This window comes from Myxine glutinosa, chromosome 10 (assembly GCF_964187855.1).
Source record: "Myxine glutinosa chromosome 10, kmMyxGlut1.1, whole genome shotgun sequence".
Lineage (NCBI taxonomy): Eukaryota > Metazoa > Chordata > Myxini > Myxiniformes > Myxinidae > Myxine > Myxine glutinosa.
In genome coordinates, this window is record NC_136270.1 from 67,477,200 (window position 1) to 67,493,167 (window position 15,968).

Below are 15,968 nucleotides of genomic sequence, written 5' to 3' on the forward strand. Positions count from 1 at the left end.
TCCTCGGGCCCCATCCACAACAACTACCGGCTCCCAGAGCCCACCTGCGGCCTCACCTGGCCGACATCCTAACAGTGGCGGAGTGTCAACCAACTACACACACTAACAGGCTACATGCCCAGCCATTTCCACAACACGAATGCACCCATCACTACACTCCTGTGCAACTACCCGCACCACAGATGCCAATATCCAACCACAATTTACCTGTACCCTCTACCTAACTCTTACACTACCCTCCCCGGGTATTCGTGATGGGGTCCATCCTTCCCCCATTCACACCTTCGCACCATCCACTCCACTCCACAGTTTCCACCATACTCACTCCAGGACCATCCATTCCAATACTCCATACCATTTATTCCATACACCTGTTCTTCATTCACCTGCAGTTGCACACCTGTGCAATCTCACCTGGTGCCACCTGCACCCTCCTTCCTTCCTGGACCATTTGGTCAGCACAACTCACATCACTATCACTCACTCAAACACTGCTCCATACACCTGTCCAGTTGCACACCTGTGCAATCACACCTTTTAACCATACACACGGCATCATCTGAACTACCTGTTGCCCTACTAACTTAGTGCTCCCCGTCTTCCCTTTAAACTAAGCACATACCATGTCATTATCATCCACACTAAGCTACCTGCGTCCCCACTACCGGTATCATTGTCACTACCTAATCTTACCGTTACCTAAGGTCATCTCTAGGTCCCTACACACGATATCCTAACCCTCCCGGGCTAGTTTTCACTGCCAAACCCCATAACTAGTGCTCCTTTGCCCCTGTTGTGAGAGATGGCAGAGTTGCCATCCCATCACATCGGGTATCTCTCACTACCAATTTGGCTCATCCAATTGCAACCAATCAGAAATTTTCCAATTACTGCCAATTCTATTCACTTTTCTAAATTTCGGATCAAAAACACTATCCTCATCATCACAGTCTGCTTTATCTGAGCCTCGGTGCGTCGTCACATCATTAAAACTCGGCTTCGCAAAGCCGAGCAATGAATTCGGGTGGTTTGGTCGCCTGCAGTTGGATCCGTCCGGCACTCACGACTCTGGGGAGGAGGCATGCTCGGGCCGAGGTTCCATGCACCATCTCGGCGCGGTACCCTGCGGTCCCGGGCCCGATGACCGAGGCTCGCCCGGTCGGAACCCCATCCCCACCAGGGGGCACCGTTCCGCCTCCTCCTACTCGCCCTTGAACCGGACCGGTCGCCTCGCCCGACAAGGCCCAGACTCGACCGTGCGGGGCCCAGCATCCAACAAAGCGTGCCGCGCACGCAGCTCAGCATCCAACAAAGTGCACCGAGCGCCCGCGTCGGCTGTCCGTCGCCCTAAACGCTAACCAGTTCAATGTCGATGCTTCACTTGCATACGCGACCCGTTTCACACTCACAAAGCCCGGCGTTCCAACGCCTCCAGTGCATCCCCCCACACTCCGTCCATTCCACCGATGCTCTCCCTGTTACACACCACACCTCTCGCACACACTCGCCGTTCGCACACTCCCTTAACACCCCTCGCGCACCGTCTTGCACACTCTCCCTCGGTACGTACTCCGTACCACTCACCATGGGCGTGCACTCTTGCATCCACCCACTAACGTGCTCAGATGGGCTCTCCCACACCCGCGCCACAACCAACTCAGGTGTGCTTCCTCGCACCCGTTCCACCACCACCTTACTCTCCGTGTCACACTCACCCTCGCACGTACACCCCGTATCGCTCTCACTCCCTGTGTCACACTCCGTACACCCCGACGTGCATTCTCGCTCGCACTCGGTATCACTCCCACACTTTATAACACGCTCACTCTGACGCACACTTTTTCCTCACACGCGTGCCATTTTTACTCACACGGGACCCTTCACCAACGCCCGGGTGCCATATTGACCCCAATCGCGCGACAATTCTCTTCGCGCCAAACCCCCTTTTACAAAATCTCCCGGCACCACATGCAGCCCGTCTCACCTTCGGGGTTCTTCTTCCTCCCTGCACCAACACCTGCAAATCTTCATAAGGATTAATGAGCACAGCATCAGGATGTGAGCAGGGACTTTGAGCATAATCCATTTCTCTCTGCAATTCCCGGGCTACCTCCGTCATCTCTTCCATTTTAATTCCTAGCACTTTTTCTTTATTCACCTCGACGACCGTTGGCTTTATTAAAATTCCCTCTTCTACCTCAGCGGTCACCTGCTGCCCCATACCCCGGGTCGTGATCTCTATACCCGTCATTGTACGCGCGCTTTCCTCCACTTCGCCCAACCAGTGCTTCTCGACCCGCGTTACCTCCTCGTGCACCCCTGGGACCTGCTCGCTCAACCCGCGGTCTCTGTCCCTCTCCGCTTCCCTTACTTCATATGCAACTCTGTCCCTCGCCAGTCTCTCATTATCGGCCCTCATTTCGTTCGTTATTGCTTCAATTTGGCCCCCCATTGCTCCCATTTGGCCCCCCATATCATTTCTCAATTCTCCGATTTTGGCTTCTAGCCCCATATTCGCCATTAGTATGGCTGCACTAATCTGCGCCACGAGGTCCTGCACATCAATTCCCCCTATTTGCGCAGCGGGCGCGGCTACCCCGCGCTCGTGCGAGCTGCCACTTTGTGCGTCTGATACCACGTGCGCGAGGGCGCCATTTTGTGCACCTGAAACCTCCTCAACCACCTCACCATTGCTCTCCTCCATTTCCTCCCTCTGGTCCTGGGTTACCCCTAACCCCTCTTCTAGTTCCCCCACCTGCATCCGATCGCTTTGATTGTCCATGGCATGACTTCCAAATTTAAGATTTTAAATAAAACAAAATTCTGGGCCACCCGTAATTTTGAGCGCGCTATTCGCACTTCAGGTCCGAATCCCACTCCTGACACCAATTGTTACGGACCGCGGATAAGATGTTAATTTGCCGAGCGGATGGCGCCGCGGCCCGAACTGTTTTTACAATGACTAAGACCCGATTCCTTAAACGTGGGCCAAATCGTGCCACAGATATTCAATGGGGAAAAGACAAAGGCGACACGGATGTGAAGAAGAGGAAGACAGAAGTAGGGAATACGAATATAATTTATTTGTATTTACAACCAAAAGTAACCAGGGAGAAGGAAGGATAATAAAATAAAGACAGACAGAGGGACCAACCAGAAGGACACAGTGAAACCTAGCTTACCTATGCAGTCTTAATTAACCCAGGACAGAACAAACAAAGACGGACTCACACGAATGAGGAATGGAGGCAGGAACGATTGGCTGGACCGGGAGGAAGGTTCAGCTCGGACCAGAGGACGACCGGGCCAGGAGGGAGCAGCCACCACCCTTCCTCAACAGCAACCTGCCATCAATGCTCAAGCTGCGGCGGTCAAAGCTGCGATGGTTCAAAGCTGCTGTGGTTCAAGCTCCGGTGGTTCAAACTGCTGCCGTGGTTCAAACTCCTGTGGTTCAAGCTCCGCTGGTTCAAACTGCTGCCGTGGGGACGTCGTGTGCTTTCTCAGGACTCCTTTTCATCACTCCTCCGCACTTGTGTCAAAGGCTTCGCCCGCGTTTCTGTCAACGGCTTCCGCGTGTGCTTTTTATAACGCCGCGGGCGATCAAGCCGCCGGCCGCTAGAACACGCCCATCGGTGAGCTCGCCTCGGCCCTGATTGGTCGGCACGGGCCCTCTGGCTCAACCCTTGATGACGATGGGCGGGCACGCCCAGGATTCGGCAGCTCCTCCCCCTTCTTCTCCGAGCCTACCTCGTGACTAATGGAGTCGCGGTGAATACAGTTGGCAATTGCGGCTTTATTAATTGAAAATGAAAGGGGATCTATCTATTTGAATTCGGTGCAATGGAGTGTCTATTAATGGAAGACAAATCCTTAGCCTAATACACAGAATAAGGAAATAACTGTCAACAAGGAGGAAATCTATTATTGGCTACGTGGGTGCTTATGAAATATCTACGGAACGACCTTTGACCTTTATACACAACTGGAGGCAGGAGGGTCCAGAATAAAGCAATAAAAAAAACACAATCCTCATATCCACAACAATATACATATATCTACAAACTAATTGCTAATCAGACTATGAGTGCGCTGTTGAATTGCAGTAACCCCATCATCGGGATTGATGATGCCCCGGGCGTTTCGACTGGCAGTAACATCCTTTCAGATGCATTTCGATTCTTCATATTTCTATATATATTCATCTGCTGTTTATCAATATGTGTCTACTGTTCCTGGCCTGCGAGTAAAGTTCTAAACGTGGGGAGAATGTGATGAAATTGTCATCTAAGTTATGACCCAGATGTTATTCTACGCGTTGCCACTACGCGACTCCTCCGCAGCTGACTATAAAGAGACTGTCGTTCCACGCAGAGGGCAGTTCTGTGCCATGTAACTCTATAGCACCTCCGGGCTTCCGTAGAATGGTAAGGATTCTGCATTGTGCGCTACATGCTCACTTGACTAGAGATTACCTGTATGATCTGTATTAATACTAATATTATGATTGCTGATTCTATTTATAGATGCTGTCTGGAATCGATCACGATTAAACTCTACTTGAGAGACAATGTTGTATCTCTGGTTTAACAACAGTGTTGTCTCGTGTATTTGTGTGGCTGATTCACTGAGCTTTGTATCCTATAAAACTCCCATGAATATGCAGACCTGTCTTTAGATTGGAAGATGGGGAGTGGCAGCTATGTAAGCCACCTGATGCTTCAGAGCCAATCGGGAGCAAGACCAGACTACATATGCAAAGTTCTGTAACATCTCTGAAATTTAAATTTCTACTTGATTCATTGTGTTTGTGACAGGAGGGAAATTGAAAAATCTATATTAATCAGATCCTTGGAATTTTCAACATTTACATTTAAAATTGGCTTCTCTTTAATTAGCAAGTTTATGGACCTCGTAAATCGAACATTAATAATCTAACATGTCTTCTGTAAAATAAATCAGCATTTTGTGTTGGTGTTAAAGACTAGGCCCAGGAATTAAAGGGACAAAAGACAAAACTTGCCGACTGTTGGAAGTACGCGTTGCTCCCTTTACTACCTTGGCTTCGTGTGGTGAATCAGGAAGTGAGAAGCTTTCAGCTAAAAAGTTTGTTCCACGAGCTCGGTGTTTCAGATCGAAACTTGTTCCATTGTGTTTAGGCCCTCACGTGCTCGGATGGCAGCACCAGAGACCAACCCAACTCGAACATCTATTTTATCATGAACAAAATTATAAGAATAATTGTTATAACCAACTTGAAACATCAGGTTGAATAAAGGAGGTAACATTGGCACTGTTCAGCAATTCATGCTCCTTCACTTGCCAGGCACAAGACCTCACCTGTTCCTCTTCCATGGCAAACCGGTGTGACTGGTTGTTTTGAGAGTCCCTGTAGCTTCACTCGACACAATAAATCCATGTTTCAGGAAATAACATTTTCATTATCCCAATTACCAAATCCAAAGTATTATATTAGAGGCAAATTGTAAACTGTGAATTGATTACCTCCACCACCAAAGGTGGATGGAGATTTTGTTTTCACCTCTGTCTGTCTTGACATTGTGGATGTTGTCTCGTGTATGTTGTAGTTGGGGCTAGGACCCATATCCTAGTGGATTATTTAGGATTCCTTTGCTTTGACATTTGGCATTTAGATTTTTTTTGCTTCAGCCAAGCGAGTTTCTTTTTTTTTTTTCAGTCATAGGTTTCTTTTGCTTCCTCCAACAGCGATGTCACCAAAATCTTTCTACCTGCTCTTAAGAGAGGGCTTACCAGAGCCCCAGCTTATTGTAATCCTTGGTTTAAGAATGTGGATAATGAATTATGATTCTTGCTGATCGTGATATGACGTATCTTTTTTGCTCCAATCTTTCCAGGGTCTCACCATCAAGCCTCTTGTGAAGTTCTTGAAAGTGAAATTGACCGAGGAGCATCAACAGACGTTGAGTGAGGAGATGTATTTACGGGTAGGTGGAATTGTGTGATGTGGGAGTAGTCGGGGGAAGTTCTGGAGGGTATTTATGTCGGTGTGTACAGGGGGGGTTGCAGGGTTTGTTGGTGGGTGTTCTCATTGTATCCAATATCTTTCATTTAGTAGTTAGATATTTGCTCGTTCACTCCACTGATGTGGGTTTGATTCCAAAAGCTGATCACTCCCAAAATGTACAGTTTATGTTTGCACTCGATTTAGGTAAATGCACCAAATGTACGTTAATTCAGTAATGGAATGCAAGGCTGAGCCAGAAAATGTTTTGGTTAAGAAGTTGCATTGAAAGAGTGTGATTGATTTGTGGTTGGGTTTGTCATGACTTGATGAACACAATGTGGCTTGTTTGCTTCGACTATAAATACGCATACAGACTCCAAATGTACATAAAGGTGTATAGGAACTGCCTTTAGAGGCCATTTTCCTAACAGAGCAGGGGTTGGCCTTTCTTGGGCATCTTGGTGCACCTTGGAAGCAATGTTTTACCGCCAGATGCCCTTCCTGCCGCCAACCCTATTTGGTCGCCTCTTGCGACACACAGGGAATTACCAGTGAACTGGTACTCAATTTGCCGACCTCGGAAGGATGACAGGCTGAGTCAACCCCCCTGGTGTTAATTCAGTGATCGACCAGGATTCAAACCCAGGATCCTAGGATCCCTAGCTGGCACCCTAACCGCTAAGCCAACAACAGGCTGTACATAAAGGTGTATGTATTTTCCAAATGGCTGTGTGCTATGTCTGTAGGACAGTTACCTCTCCTCCCAACATTACCGCTCTGGTGTGTTGGCTCGAGTAAGGCATGTCACCTGTTTTGCTTCACAAACAACTGCAGTAAACAGGTATTAGAGAATGCTAAGCGACAGTATACAGAATATGTTTGATTCTAACGTTAATGGCTAGGTTCCAGAAATTTTCATGGAGAACTACTAACGGTATCCTCAACTGCAATCAAACGTCGATGCCTGTCCTCTTTAATGGCTCGGAAGTATTTACTTCTATTGGTAAGGTTAACATCTTCATTGACCATTTTGCTGAAAACTCTACACTTGAAGACCATGGACACCCATTGCATGCTTGTGCTTCTCCTGTTGATGCCAGGATTTCCATTCCACTATTATCATCACACCCAGCAAAGTTGCGAAGAGTAGTCATAGGGCTTGAGATCTCAAATGCTACTGGACCAGATTTATTCTGCAATATGGGACTTTCAACATGACCTATGAATGCTAAATGAATCAGTTTGGGCATGCGCTGTTTGTTTGCAGTGACTCACTTGAGCTTGACAGGCACTTTTATCCAGCCATTGCTAGCATGAAATCTGTGGTTGAAATCGACTTTGAAACATAATTTTCTGCATTTAGACTGGAGTGGCAATTCTAAGGTAGTTAACTATAATTGGTATGTTCCTGAATGCAAATCTGACTGATGTAAATATAGGAAATAGGAGAAATATCCATGGGAGAGGAGTCGAGTTTGTGCCATTTCCTGTTAATACAATTTATTGAATGGTGTCGGTGGATAGAACACTCGTAGACATATGAACAGATGCTTCTCCTTTCACCAACAGATGCAAAAATTTGAGTATAATTTTTCTTGGGACCCTGGAACCAACCCCCCAAAAAAATTATACAGTTGGACCCCGCTATTCGCGGTTCCACTATTCGCGGGTTCTGCGTATTTGCCATTGATAAAATGCGACTTGTTTCTCTATTCGTGGAAAGGGGCCCTCAAATTCACGTTTATGTCTATTTGCAGCCGTGTCAAAATTTCGCGGTTGTTTGAGTTTCGCGATTTTTTTTTCACGAGCCGTGAGGTTGACACATCTATAAAACCCATCTTTCACCAGCCATGCACAAAGCAGATGGACATGCACAAAAAAAACATCTTCTACGAGCCGCGAGCATGACTTGCTCCTACGTTCGCTGCCGTGTGTTTTGTGTTTTCATGGCTTTTGCGGGACATCCCGTCATTCACACTGAAGCTTCACGTGATATCCCGTCATTAACACTGTGAACAGCTTCACGTGATATTCCACCATTCACAGGTAAACGTTGCTTCGTGGGATATCCCACCAGCTGCATAACACGTCATCCATGCGAGTTACTGTACAGAATGAAGACACCCCGCAGTATCTATTCATGCAATTCTCTGTCTCCCTTTTCCCCCATTGAAACAATGGCACGGCATGCATTCACGGATTTCAATCAACATTCGTGGATTCTTGCCAACATTCGTGGGTTTGTCTCGCCATTTCCGGGACTTTCATCAACCAAAAATGAAATCGCTTGTCTGTCAAAGTCTGTCTCCATAGAGCTGGAATCGAGCTTCTGTAATCTCGGTCTTTAAAGGCTCTGGTTGAGACATCAGCGTATTGGCCTTCAACCCATTATGAGCAAAGTGTTTGAATCCCTGATCAAAAAAGCTTGCGTGTCATCTGGAAACCCATAACCTCGTAACTGATGCCCGCTGTCTCTTCTGACATCCAAAGTGTACTCGTGATGTTCTAACCATAATCAATGAACATGAGAATAGGGCTTTGAATTATTGTGGTGAAGCCAGGTCGTTGCTCATGACATTTTAAAGGGGTTTGACAAAGGGCTTCACAAGAGGCTCATCCACAAACTAAAATCACAGGGCATCTTTGGAAAATTGCTTATTATAATTTCAATTTTCCTTGGAAATCGCCAAATTTCTGTGATATATGAGGGACAGTCTTACTCTGCCAATATCAATGCGGGTGGTCCTCGGGGCTCAGTTGGGTCCTCCATTGTTCTTGTTTTATATCAATGACCTGCCTGATTGTATTCTTTCACAGTTGACCACTTATGCAGACAATTCAAGCTGTATACATACTGCATACCCAGGAACCATGTCTCCTCCTTCCCATTGGCAGGCCAGTGCCATTCTCTGTCAAGACCCAGAAAGTGTGATTAACTGTTGGAATGACTGGCATGTTACGTTCAGCCAAAATAAGACTCACTTATCTGTCAGTCAACATCACCGTTTTCCACCGCTGTCTGTATTCTTCACCTTTGAAGGAACTCCCTGGTGTCTTTCTGCTTGGATTGGATATCAACTTAAATAGCTGGGAAAAGTACATCTCTGGTACATCTAAAAGAGCCTCTCAGCACCTTGGCTCGCTTATTTCATGCTCGGTAATGTCTTCCTCCAACTGCTATGCTCTACCTACACAGGGCTGTCATGGAGTATTGTTGCCAAATTTGGGCTGGTGTTGTGGCCTGTCACCTATCTCTCCTTGCCAGAATCCAATGATGGCTGCCAATCTTGTGGGACAAGAGTTGGCATCATCCCTGTAACCTCTCTGTTTGAGCTTTTTCTATAGATATTTCAACAGAATGTGTTCTGAGGGTCTCAGATTTTTCCACCTGAGCATACTTTGTCACTCTACACGTTTGGCAGTTTATTTTCCATCCATACCCGATCTGTTGCGAGAAGAATGCACTCATCTGTCACAAGAAGGCTAGGAGTTGGGGCTAAGAGTTGGGGCTAAGAGTTGGGGCTAGGAGTTGGGGCTAGGAGTTGGGGCTAGGAGTTGGGGCTAGGAGTTGGGGCTAGGAGTTGGGGCTAGGAGTTGGGGCTAGGAGTTGGGGCTAGGAGTTGGGGCTAGGAGTTGGGGCTAGGAGTTGGGGCTAGGAGTTGGGGCTAGGAGTTGGGGCTAGGAGTTGGGGCTAGGAGTTGGGGCTAGGAGTTGGGGCTAGGAGTTGATAGAAGGAGCTAAAGCTAGGGGTTTTAGGGACTTTGTTCCTTTCACATTTCTTTCTACTTTTTCATATTTCTCTTTATTCATTCTAATTCTTCTTCTGCATTTATTTCTCTCTTTATCTATCTGTCTTCGGATAATTGAATTCTTGCAGAATATTTTTTTTCTGGAAGGCTCAGTTGGCTGTGCATGGACAGGTTTGAGGGTAGAAGAATAACGGCTGAAACCTGAATCCTATCCAGGTTCCTCCTGATGACTCAATCTTTGTTCTTTACTTTTTTTGGTTCCTTCTGATGACTCCAATGCAGTGCTTGGTTTTCTGTTTCATTTGGAACTCTTTCCCTGCTTCCGCCTCAATCCTAATGTACCTTGGTTATTTTTTTAAATGTAAAAATGGCTCATTTCAAGATGTCTCTTGATTCTTTAATTTCTCTTCCTCTTCCGGTATGAAAGACCTGAGCCTCGTCCGGGTGGTGGGGTTGCTAACTCTATCAAAAACTCTCTTCCTCACTCGCCCTGCACTGTCCTCTCTCCACCTCACCCCCAGGAGTACCTCTGGCTATGGCTTCCCCTCCTCTCCCACCGTTTGTTCATATGTGTGTTGAGCCGTCCACCAAACAGTGATGACTCCATTTACATCTAGCTGTCTGACAACATGGACCAACTTCTAGCCACTCATCCCAACTCTCTTCCTCATATGTTGTGATTTCAACTGTCATCATGCCAGCTGGCTGGGTGTGGGTACCTCTCACACCAGCCATGGCACCTCAGCAAAGGACTTTTGCGACTCATTGGGACTGACACAATCTGCCAATTTCTCGACCCGGTCTCAGTGAACGGAGCATCTTCTCTTCTAGACTTGGTTATGACAAACTTCCCTGCAAATGTCTGCTGTTATTCTTCTGCTCCAATCGGTTCTTCTGATCATGTGCTTGTTAAAGTGGACATCTCTCTGGCCATTCTCAGAGAGCCTCCTCAGCGCCGACGAGTCTGGCATTTCACTCAGGCAGACTGGAATGGTCTTCCAACAGCCATCAATCATCTGGACTGGTCTCTGACATCAACTCATCCTGGGAAATATTCCAAAGAAAACTGCTCTCTCTCATGCACAGATTTATCCCATCTCATCTTCAGTTGTCATACCCTTCCTCCCGTCCATGGTTCATGGAATCTTGTGGTGAGGCAGTTGCCCTGAAAAAACTTGCCTTCCCTTCCTGGAAGGCAAATCCAATGTAAGGCAATCATTTCCTTTCACAAGGCCCAGAACAAGTGTGTGTCTACCCTCAGGAGAGCCAGGAAACAATATCTCTCTACTCCTAAGACTGAACTCTCAAACCTGTCTCCCTCCTCCAAATCCTGGTGGCGTCTGGTCAGATCTGATTCTGGTGTTTGTTCCTCCTCCATCCCCTCCATCCTTTCACTTACCTCAAACGGCTACACAGCTGACTCCACATGTGAAAAAGCTGAATGCCTCAAAATCTTGTGTCCCAAACCCATCTCTCTCTGAAACCACCTTACCCAGTCTAATCCAGCTGCTCCTGGACTCTGTGTCCTTCTCTCCTGACAAGGTGGAGAAATTTCTGTCAAACCTCGACTCTGATTCTGCAACTGGACCAGACTCCATCAGCCCACGAGTCCTAAAATCCTACTCTTCCGCTCTTTCACATCCTCTCTGTGTTCTCTTCACCCTCTTTTGCTCAAGATCATCCACCATCTGCTTCAAAATCAGCCAACATTACTGCTTTACACAAAGGTGCAAAAACAGATCTTTGCAACTACAGACCAATCAGCCTGCTGCCAATCATCAGCAAGGTCATGGAATCCATCATCGCTTCTGATATTAAATCCTTCCTCTTCTCCAATGACTTGATCTCTGATCATCAATTTGGATTCAGACCAGGTCACTCTACTCTGGACATGCTGCTTCTGCTGTCTCAACAATGGATGGAGGCCCTCAACGCCAAACAGGAAATCAGAGCTGTCTCCCTTGACATATCTCGTGCCTTCAATACGGTCTGGCACCCCGCCCTGCTCACCAAACTCTCCTCTTATGGTATCCATGGAAATCTCCACACATGGCTTGCGGACTTCCTCTGCGGTCGCAGTCAACGTGTGGCCCTGAATAGAGTTTTATCATCTCCCCTTTCTGTTCTGGCTGGAGTTCCTCAAGGCAGTGTTCTGGGCGCTGTGCCTTTTTTGGTCATTATTAATGATCTTTCCGACTCTCTGGAAAATCGTCTCTATCTCTTTGCTGATGACTCCACTCTCTGCCGCTCCATATCTCACCCCTCAGATCGGCAGTCTGCAGCCTCTACACTCACCGCAGACATTGACGTAATCACAGACTGGTCAAACAAATGGAACATGTCTTTCAATCCTGACAAATCTCACTCTCACTATGTTTCTCAAAAAAAACCGACTGGACAACCCTCCCATCTACTTTCTCAACAATCCTCTCCAAGAAGTTCTGTCTCTCAAGCTTTTGGGTCTCACTATCTGCCATGATCTTTCCTGGGAAAACCACATTTCCAAGCTGGCCTTCAAAGCCAGTCGCCGACTGGGCATCCTCCGTCGTGCACAGTCCTTCCTCGGCATGTCTGAGCTCCTCACCATATACAAACCTATCATCTGCAGCTTGATGGAATACTGCTCTCCCCTCTGGGCTGGTGCTCCTTCCTCACACCTACCTCGGCTTCACGCTGTAGAAGCCAAAGCTTTCAGGATCATTGGAATCTCCTGCGATGAAGCTGATTTTGAGGACCTTTCACTCTCTCACCGCAGGCAGGTTGGTGGTCTTTCTATCTTCTACCAACTCCTCTCTGGCCTAGCTCCCCCAGCCCTGTCTCTGCTCTGTCCCCCAAATATTCCTACAGGTTGCACAAGATCTGCCAGCAACCCTCTTCTGGTGAAACTGCCAAAATCAAGACTCTCCGCTCACCTTCACCATTTCATTCCTCTTTTCTCCTCCCTCTGGAACAAGCTCCCACACTCTCTTCAATCCCACTCCACCCTCCAGATCTTAAAAACAGCTGTTCACCACCATCTCTTATCTTCCCCCATCCAAAACCTTGATCTTTTCTACCCCCGTTAATACACCCCAAATCCACCTCTTTCAATCTCCGACTTCATTCCTGAAATTCCTAGTAGTGTCAATTTGTTGCTCTCTCTCATGCAATTTGTTTTATACCGTGTACCCCTTCCCTCCTTCCCCCTTTCCCCTCCACCCCCCACACCAGCCCTCTCCCTTCCACAGATCCCCCGATGTCCCTGTTCTCTATTGTTATGCTTGCGTGCTTCCCTCTCTCCCCATCTTGTCTTCCCCTCCCTTTATTGTTTTATGTGTCCGTTTATGTTTTTTGTGTTTTATGTGCTAAAGTGTGTTTAATGTGCTAGCTCTTACACGAGCCTCGATCTTGTATAAATACAAAAAATTTATTTATTCTGCTTCATATCTGCACTTTCCTTTTGTGTATTGTCTACCTTGAGTGGCCTTTGGCAAAGTAAAAACAGAAGGTGTAGAAGGTGTAGATATTGTGTGTATTTTGCACACATTCATACATTCTCTCTCTCTCTGACCATGGACTTGCAAATGTTGGTGGTTTTGGGGAAGATCATTATTCAAAACTGAAGGTACCATACAGCGTGGATGACCAGCAGGAAAATCTCAGGTCTGATATTTCAAATGGTGTTTCTCATCCGGTACCACGTAGGCATTGTGTGCCCTCTGTAAGTAGCCGTGACAGCGATGTTGGCTCTTATGATTTGCTCAATGCAGTCATGTGATGCCTCCCACCCTCCCTCCTGGGAGGGAGATACTTAGTTCCAGTTAACTAACATCAGACCTGAGCCTTGGCTGCAGGCAGATTATAATTGTTGTTGTATTAACAAACAGAAAATCAGATATTTGAAAGACACACCTTGACGATTAGAAATAAAGGATTAGGTAGGAGGTAAGGTAAGTTTTAGGAGATTAGGATTAGGTAAGGACATAATTCCCTCGTGTCATTAATGTTAATTCAGCTATGTATTGTATTATCCCATTGATCAAAGGTGCACTTCATGCTTTCCTGTCTTGCAGGTTTTTGATCATACACTGACTGCTGTGGAGGACATAGTGGGGCAAATTGGTCATCACTACATCAGAGACAAGTAAATCGCCCAGGAAGCGCAACGGTTTTGTTTGCATACCCACCCTACCTCACACATTGTACAGTGTAATTGTTTATACCCTAGAGCTATTGAAATGTTTTGAACAGAAATTTGGGCTCGTAGGGGAGATAAATGGCACATGGCTGCAGGTTCACAGATTGACAAGGGGTTAAAGGGAAACAGAAAACGGGTGTCGCGTATCAGTAGATGAATGGCAAAAAGGCGGAGGGTTGCGGCGGCGGTGATCAGCTGGAGTTGGAGAGCAAGTGTGGATATAGGTGAAAGCATACGTTTTAAATAATTGCATTGAGGGGCACGACACAGACACGGACATTGTGTTCTGCAGGTGAGAGTAGGGATGAAGCATTCAGTTTGTAATTGAAGAGGGTAACCAGATGTGGGTTTCTGGAAGAGCACATGCGACCTGGGTGGGTTGGGGGATGCCAGGAGCCATGAGGGGGATATAAAACATCTACCAAACTGTAGCAGAGATGTGGAACTGAGACTCGGTCTCCTGCCAAGATATGCCAATAAAGCGGTAAAACTTAAACTCTCTCACCTCCAGGAGCAGCAAAATGGAAAGTTGCACAAATTGAGTGGGAGTCGTACTCTGATGGTTCAGATGAAGGCCTTGCACTCACATAAGCTCCAAGCAACTCAGACTAGACTTTGCAAAGAATACCGAGGTGTCGACCTGCCTTAGAGGCTTCCTTGGCGCTGCGATCCACCCAAGACATTGAGGCTTACTAGCTTACAGGTATTGCACCTCTTTTAGGGGTTGGCCAAAGTTGGACAAGAGGAAGAAGAGGCATGTTTTTGAAAGCCAATATTTGTTGTCGGACAGTTACAGCATTTTCCTCGATTAAAAAGCCATTTGAAGGTAACTGTCCAACTTTTTTATTTTTGTCATATCCGCAGCAGTCTGTCTCTTCGAAATGTGGTATACTGTTCTACACAGGATGGAGTGATCTGCAAAATTGCACAGGTTGTCCAGGAAGCAGAGGCCATTGATGTTGAATAAAAATCCCGTTTGGCCTAAAACACGGCATTGCAGGAAATGGCATCGGCCTCAAGAGGGAGACCTTGAAGGGGATTCCATCGAGTAATTTTAGTTTCAGCTCAGAATGTTGTGACCACTCAGAGGGTCCTTGAATACCATTAACAGACAACTTGGAAAGTAAATCTGGGTGCCATATGTTATCAATCTTGAGGAATGTCCAGAGATATGGCTTTATTTGAAAATTTGTGGAGAGATCGAGTTAAAAGATGCAACGTATCCATGGTAGAATTGCCGGGGTGGAAGCTGAACTGCCAGTTAGAGTTGAGGAAAATGGTGCTTGAGGCCTACAACTATGATGGATATTCTATCACTTTGCTCATGATGAGAAAGTTGCCTGGTCTGGAGATGTGCATCAGACTTTGAACTGTTGTGAATAGGGGTGATATTACAGATTTCCAAGATTAAGGTGGAATACCACAAGAGAAGGACCTCTAGTGGAGGATAGGGTGAAAGTGCAATTCCTGAGGATGTGCCAATACTGTTGAGAACTGTTGTCGTGATGGTGCCATGATGGACCAGAAACTTCCCAACATGGTGAGAGAGACGGCTACATGTTGCAGAGAGTAGTTTGGGAAGTGGGGAGGATATTTGGGATATTGATGTCTTCAGTAAAGATAATATGAAGATTTCCGGTTGTATTTAGCAGTGTGTTCAAGCTAACTCAATACTTTTGTATTGAAGGCATGGAGGGGGATGTGTTCGGCTGACGGATTTCTCCAGCTGCCACAAGGATTTTTGATGAGAGGTTATACTGGAGGGTAGTCGTGTGGTTTGCCTGGAGGAGCTTGTTGAGGTCTGGCTTGTTCAAAGACTGGCGGACTGTTTGTAGCATATGTGGAGGTTCTCTGGGTTCCTATTGGTTGGTTTTACCTTGCAGGGGAACTCGCATTGCTTGAATACCTCACCAAGTTCCTCGGTGTGCTTGGGGCGTCTTGGGAAAATTGGAGCCATGGCAAGATAAATTGGTGAAGGACTGAAGTAGTATGTGAAAGGAATTCTTGGAACTCTTATTGGTTGATCAGATAATGAATCGGTTGGTGAGGAAGATGGAGG

The 15,968-nt window shown here is 46.7% G+C and overlaps 1 protein-coding gene across 2 annotated transcripts in view; it reads left to right on the plus strand.

The window, feature by feature from the left end:
• LOC137434126 (sodium/hydrogen exchanger 3) overlaps window positions 1-15,968 on the plus strand; it is a 130,253-nt gene that overhangs the window by 78,115 nt on the left and 36,170 nt on the right. For both annotated transcript variants that reach the window (XM_078785748.1, XM_068126828.2), the window contains exons 8-9: window positions 5,874-5,963; window positions 13,785-13,855. In XM_078785748.1, the coding sequence (XP_078641874.1) occupies window positions 5,874-5,963; window positions 13,785-13,855 (161 nt within the window). The remainder of the gene's footprint in view (window positions 1-5,873; window positions 5,964-13,784; window positions 13,856-15,968) is intronic.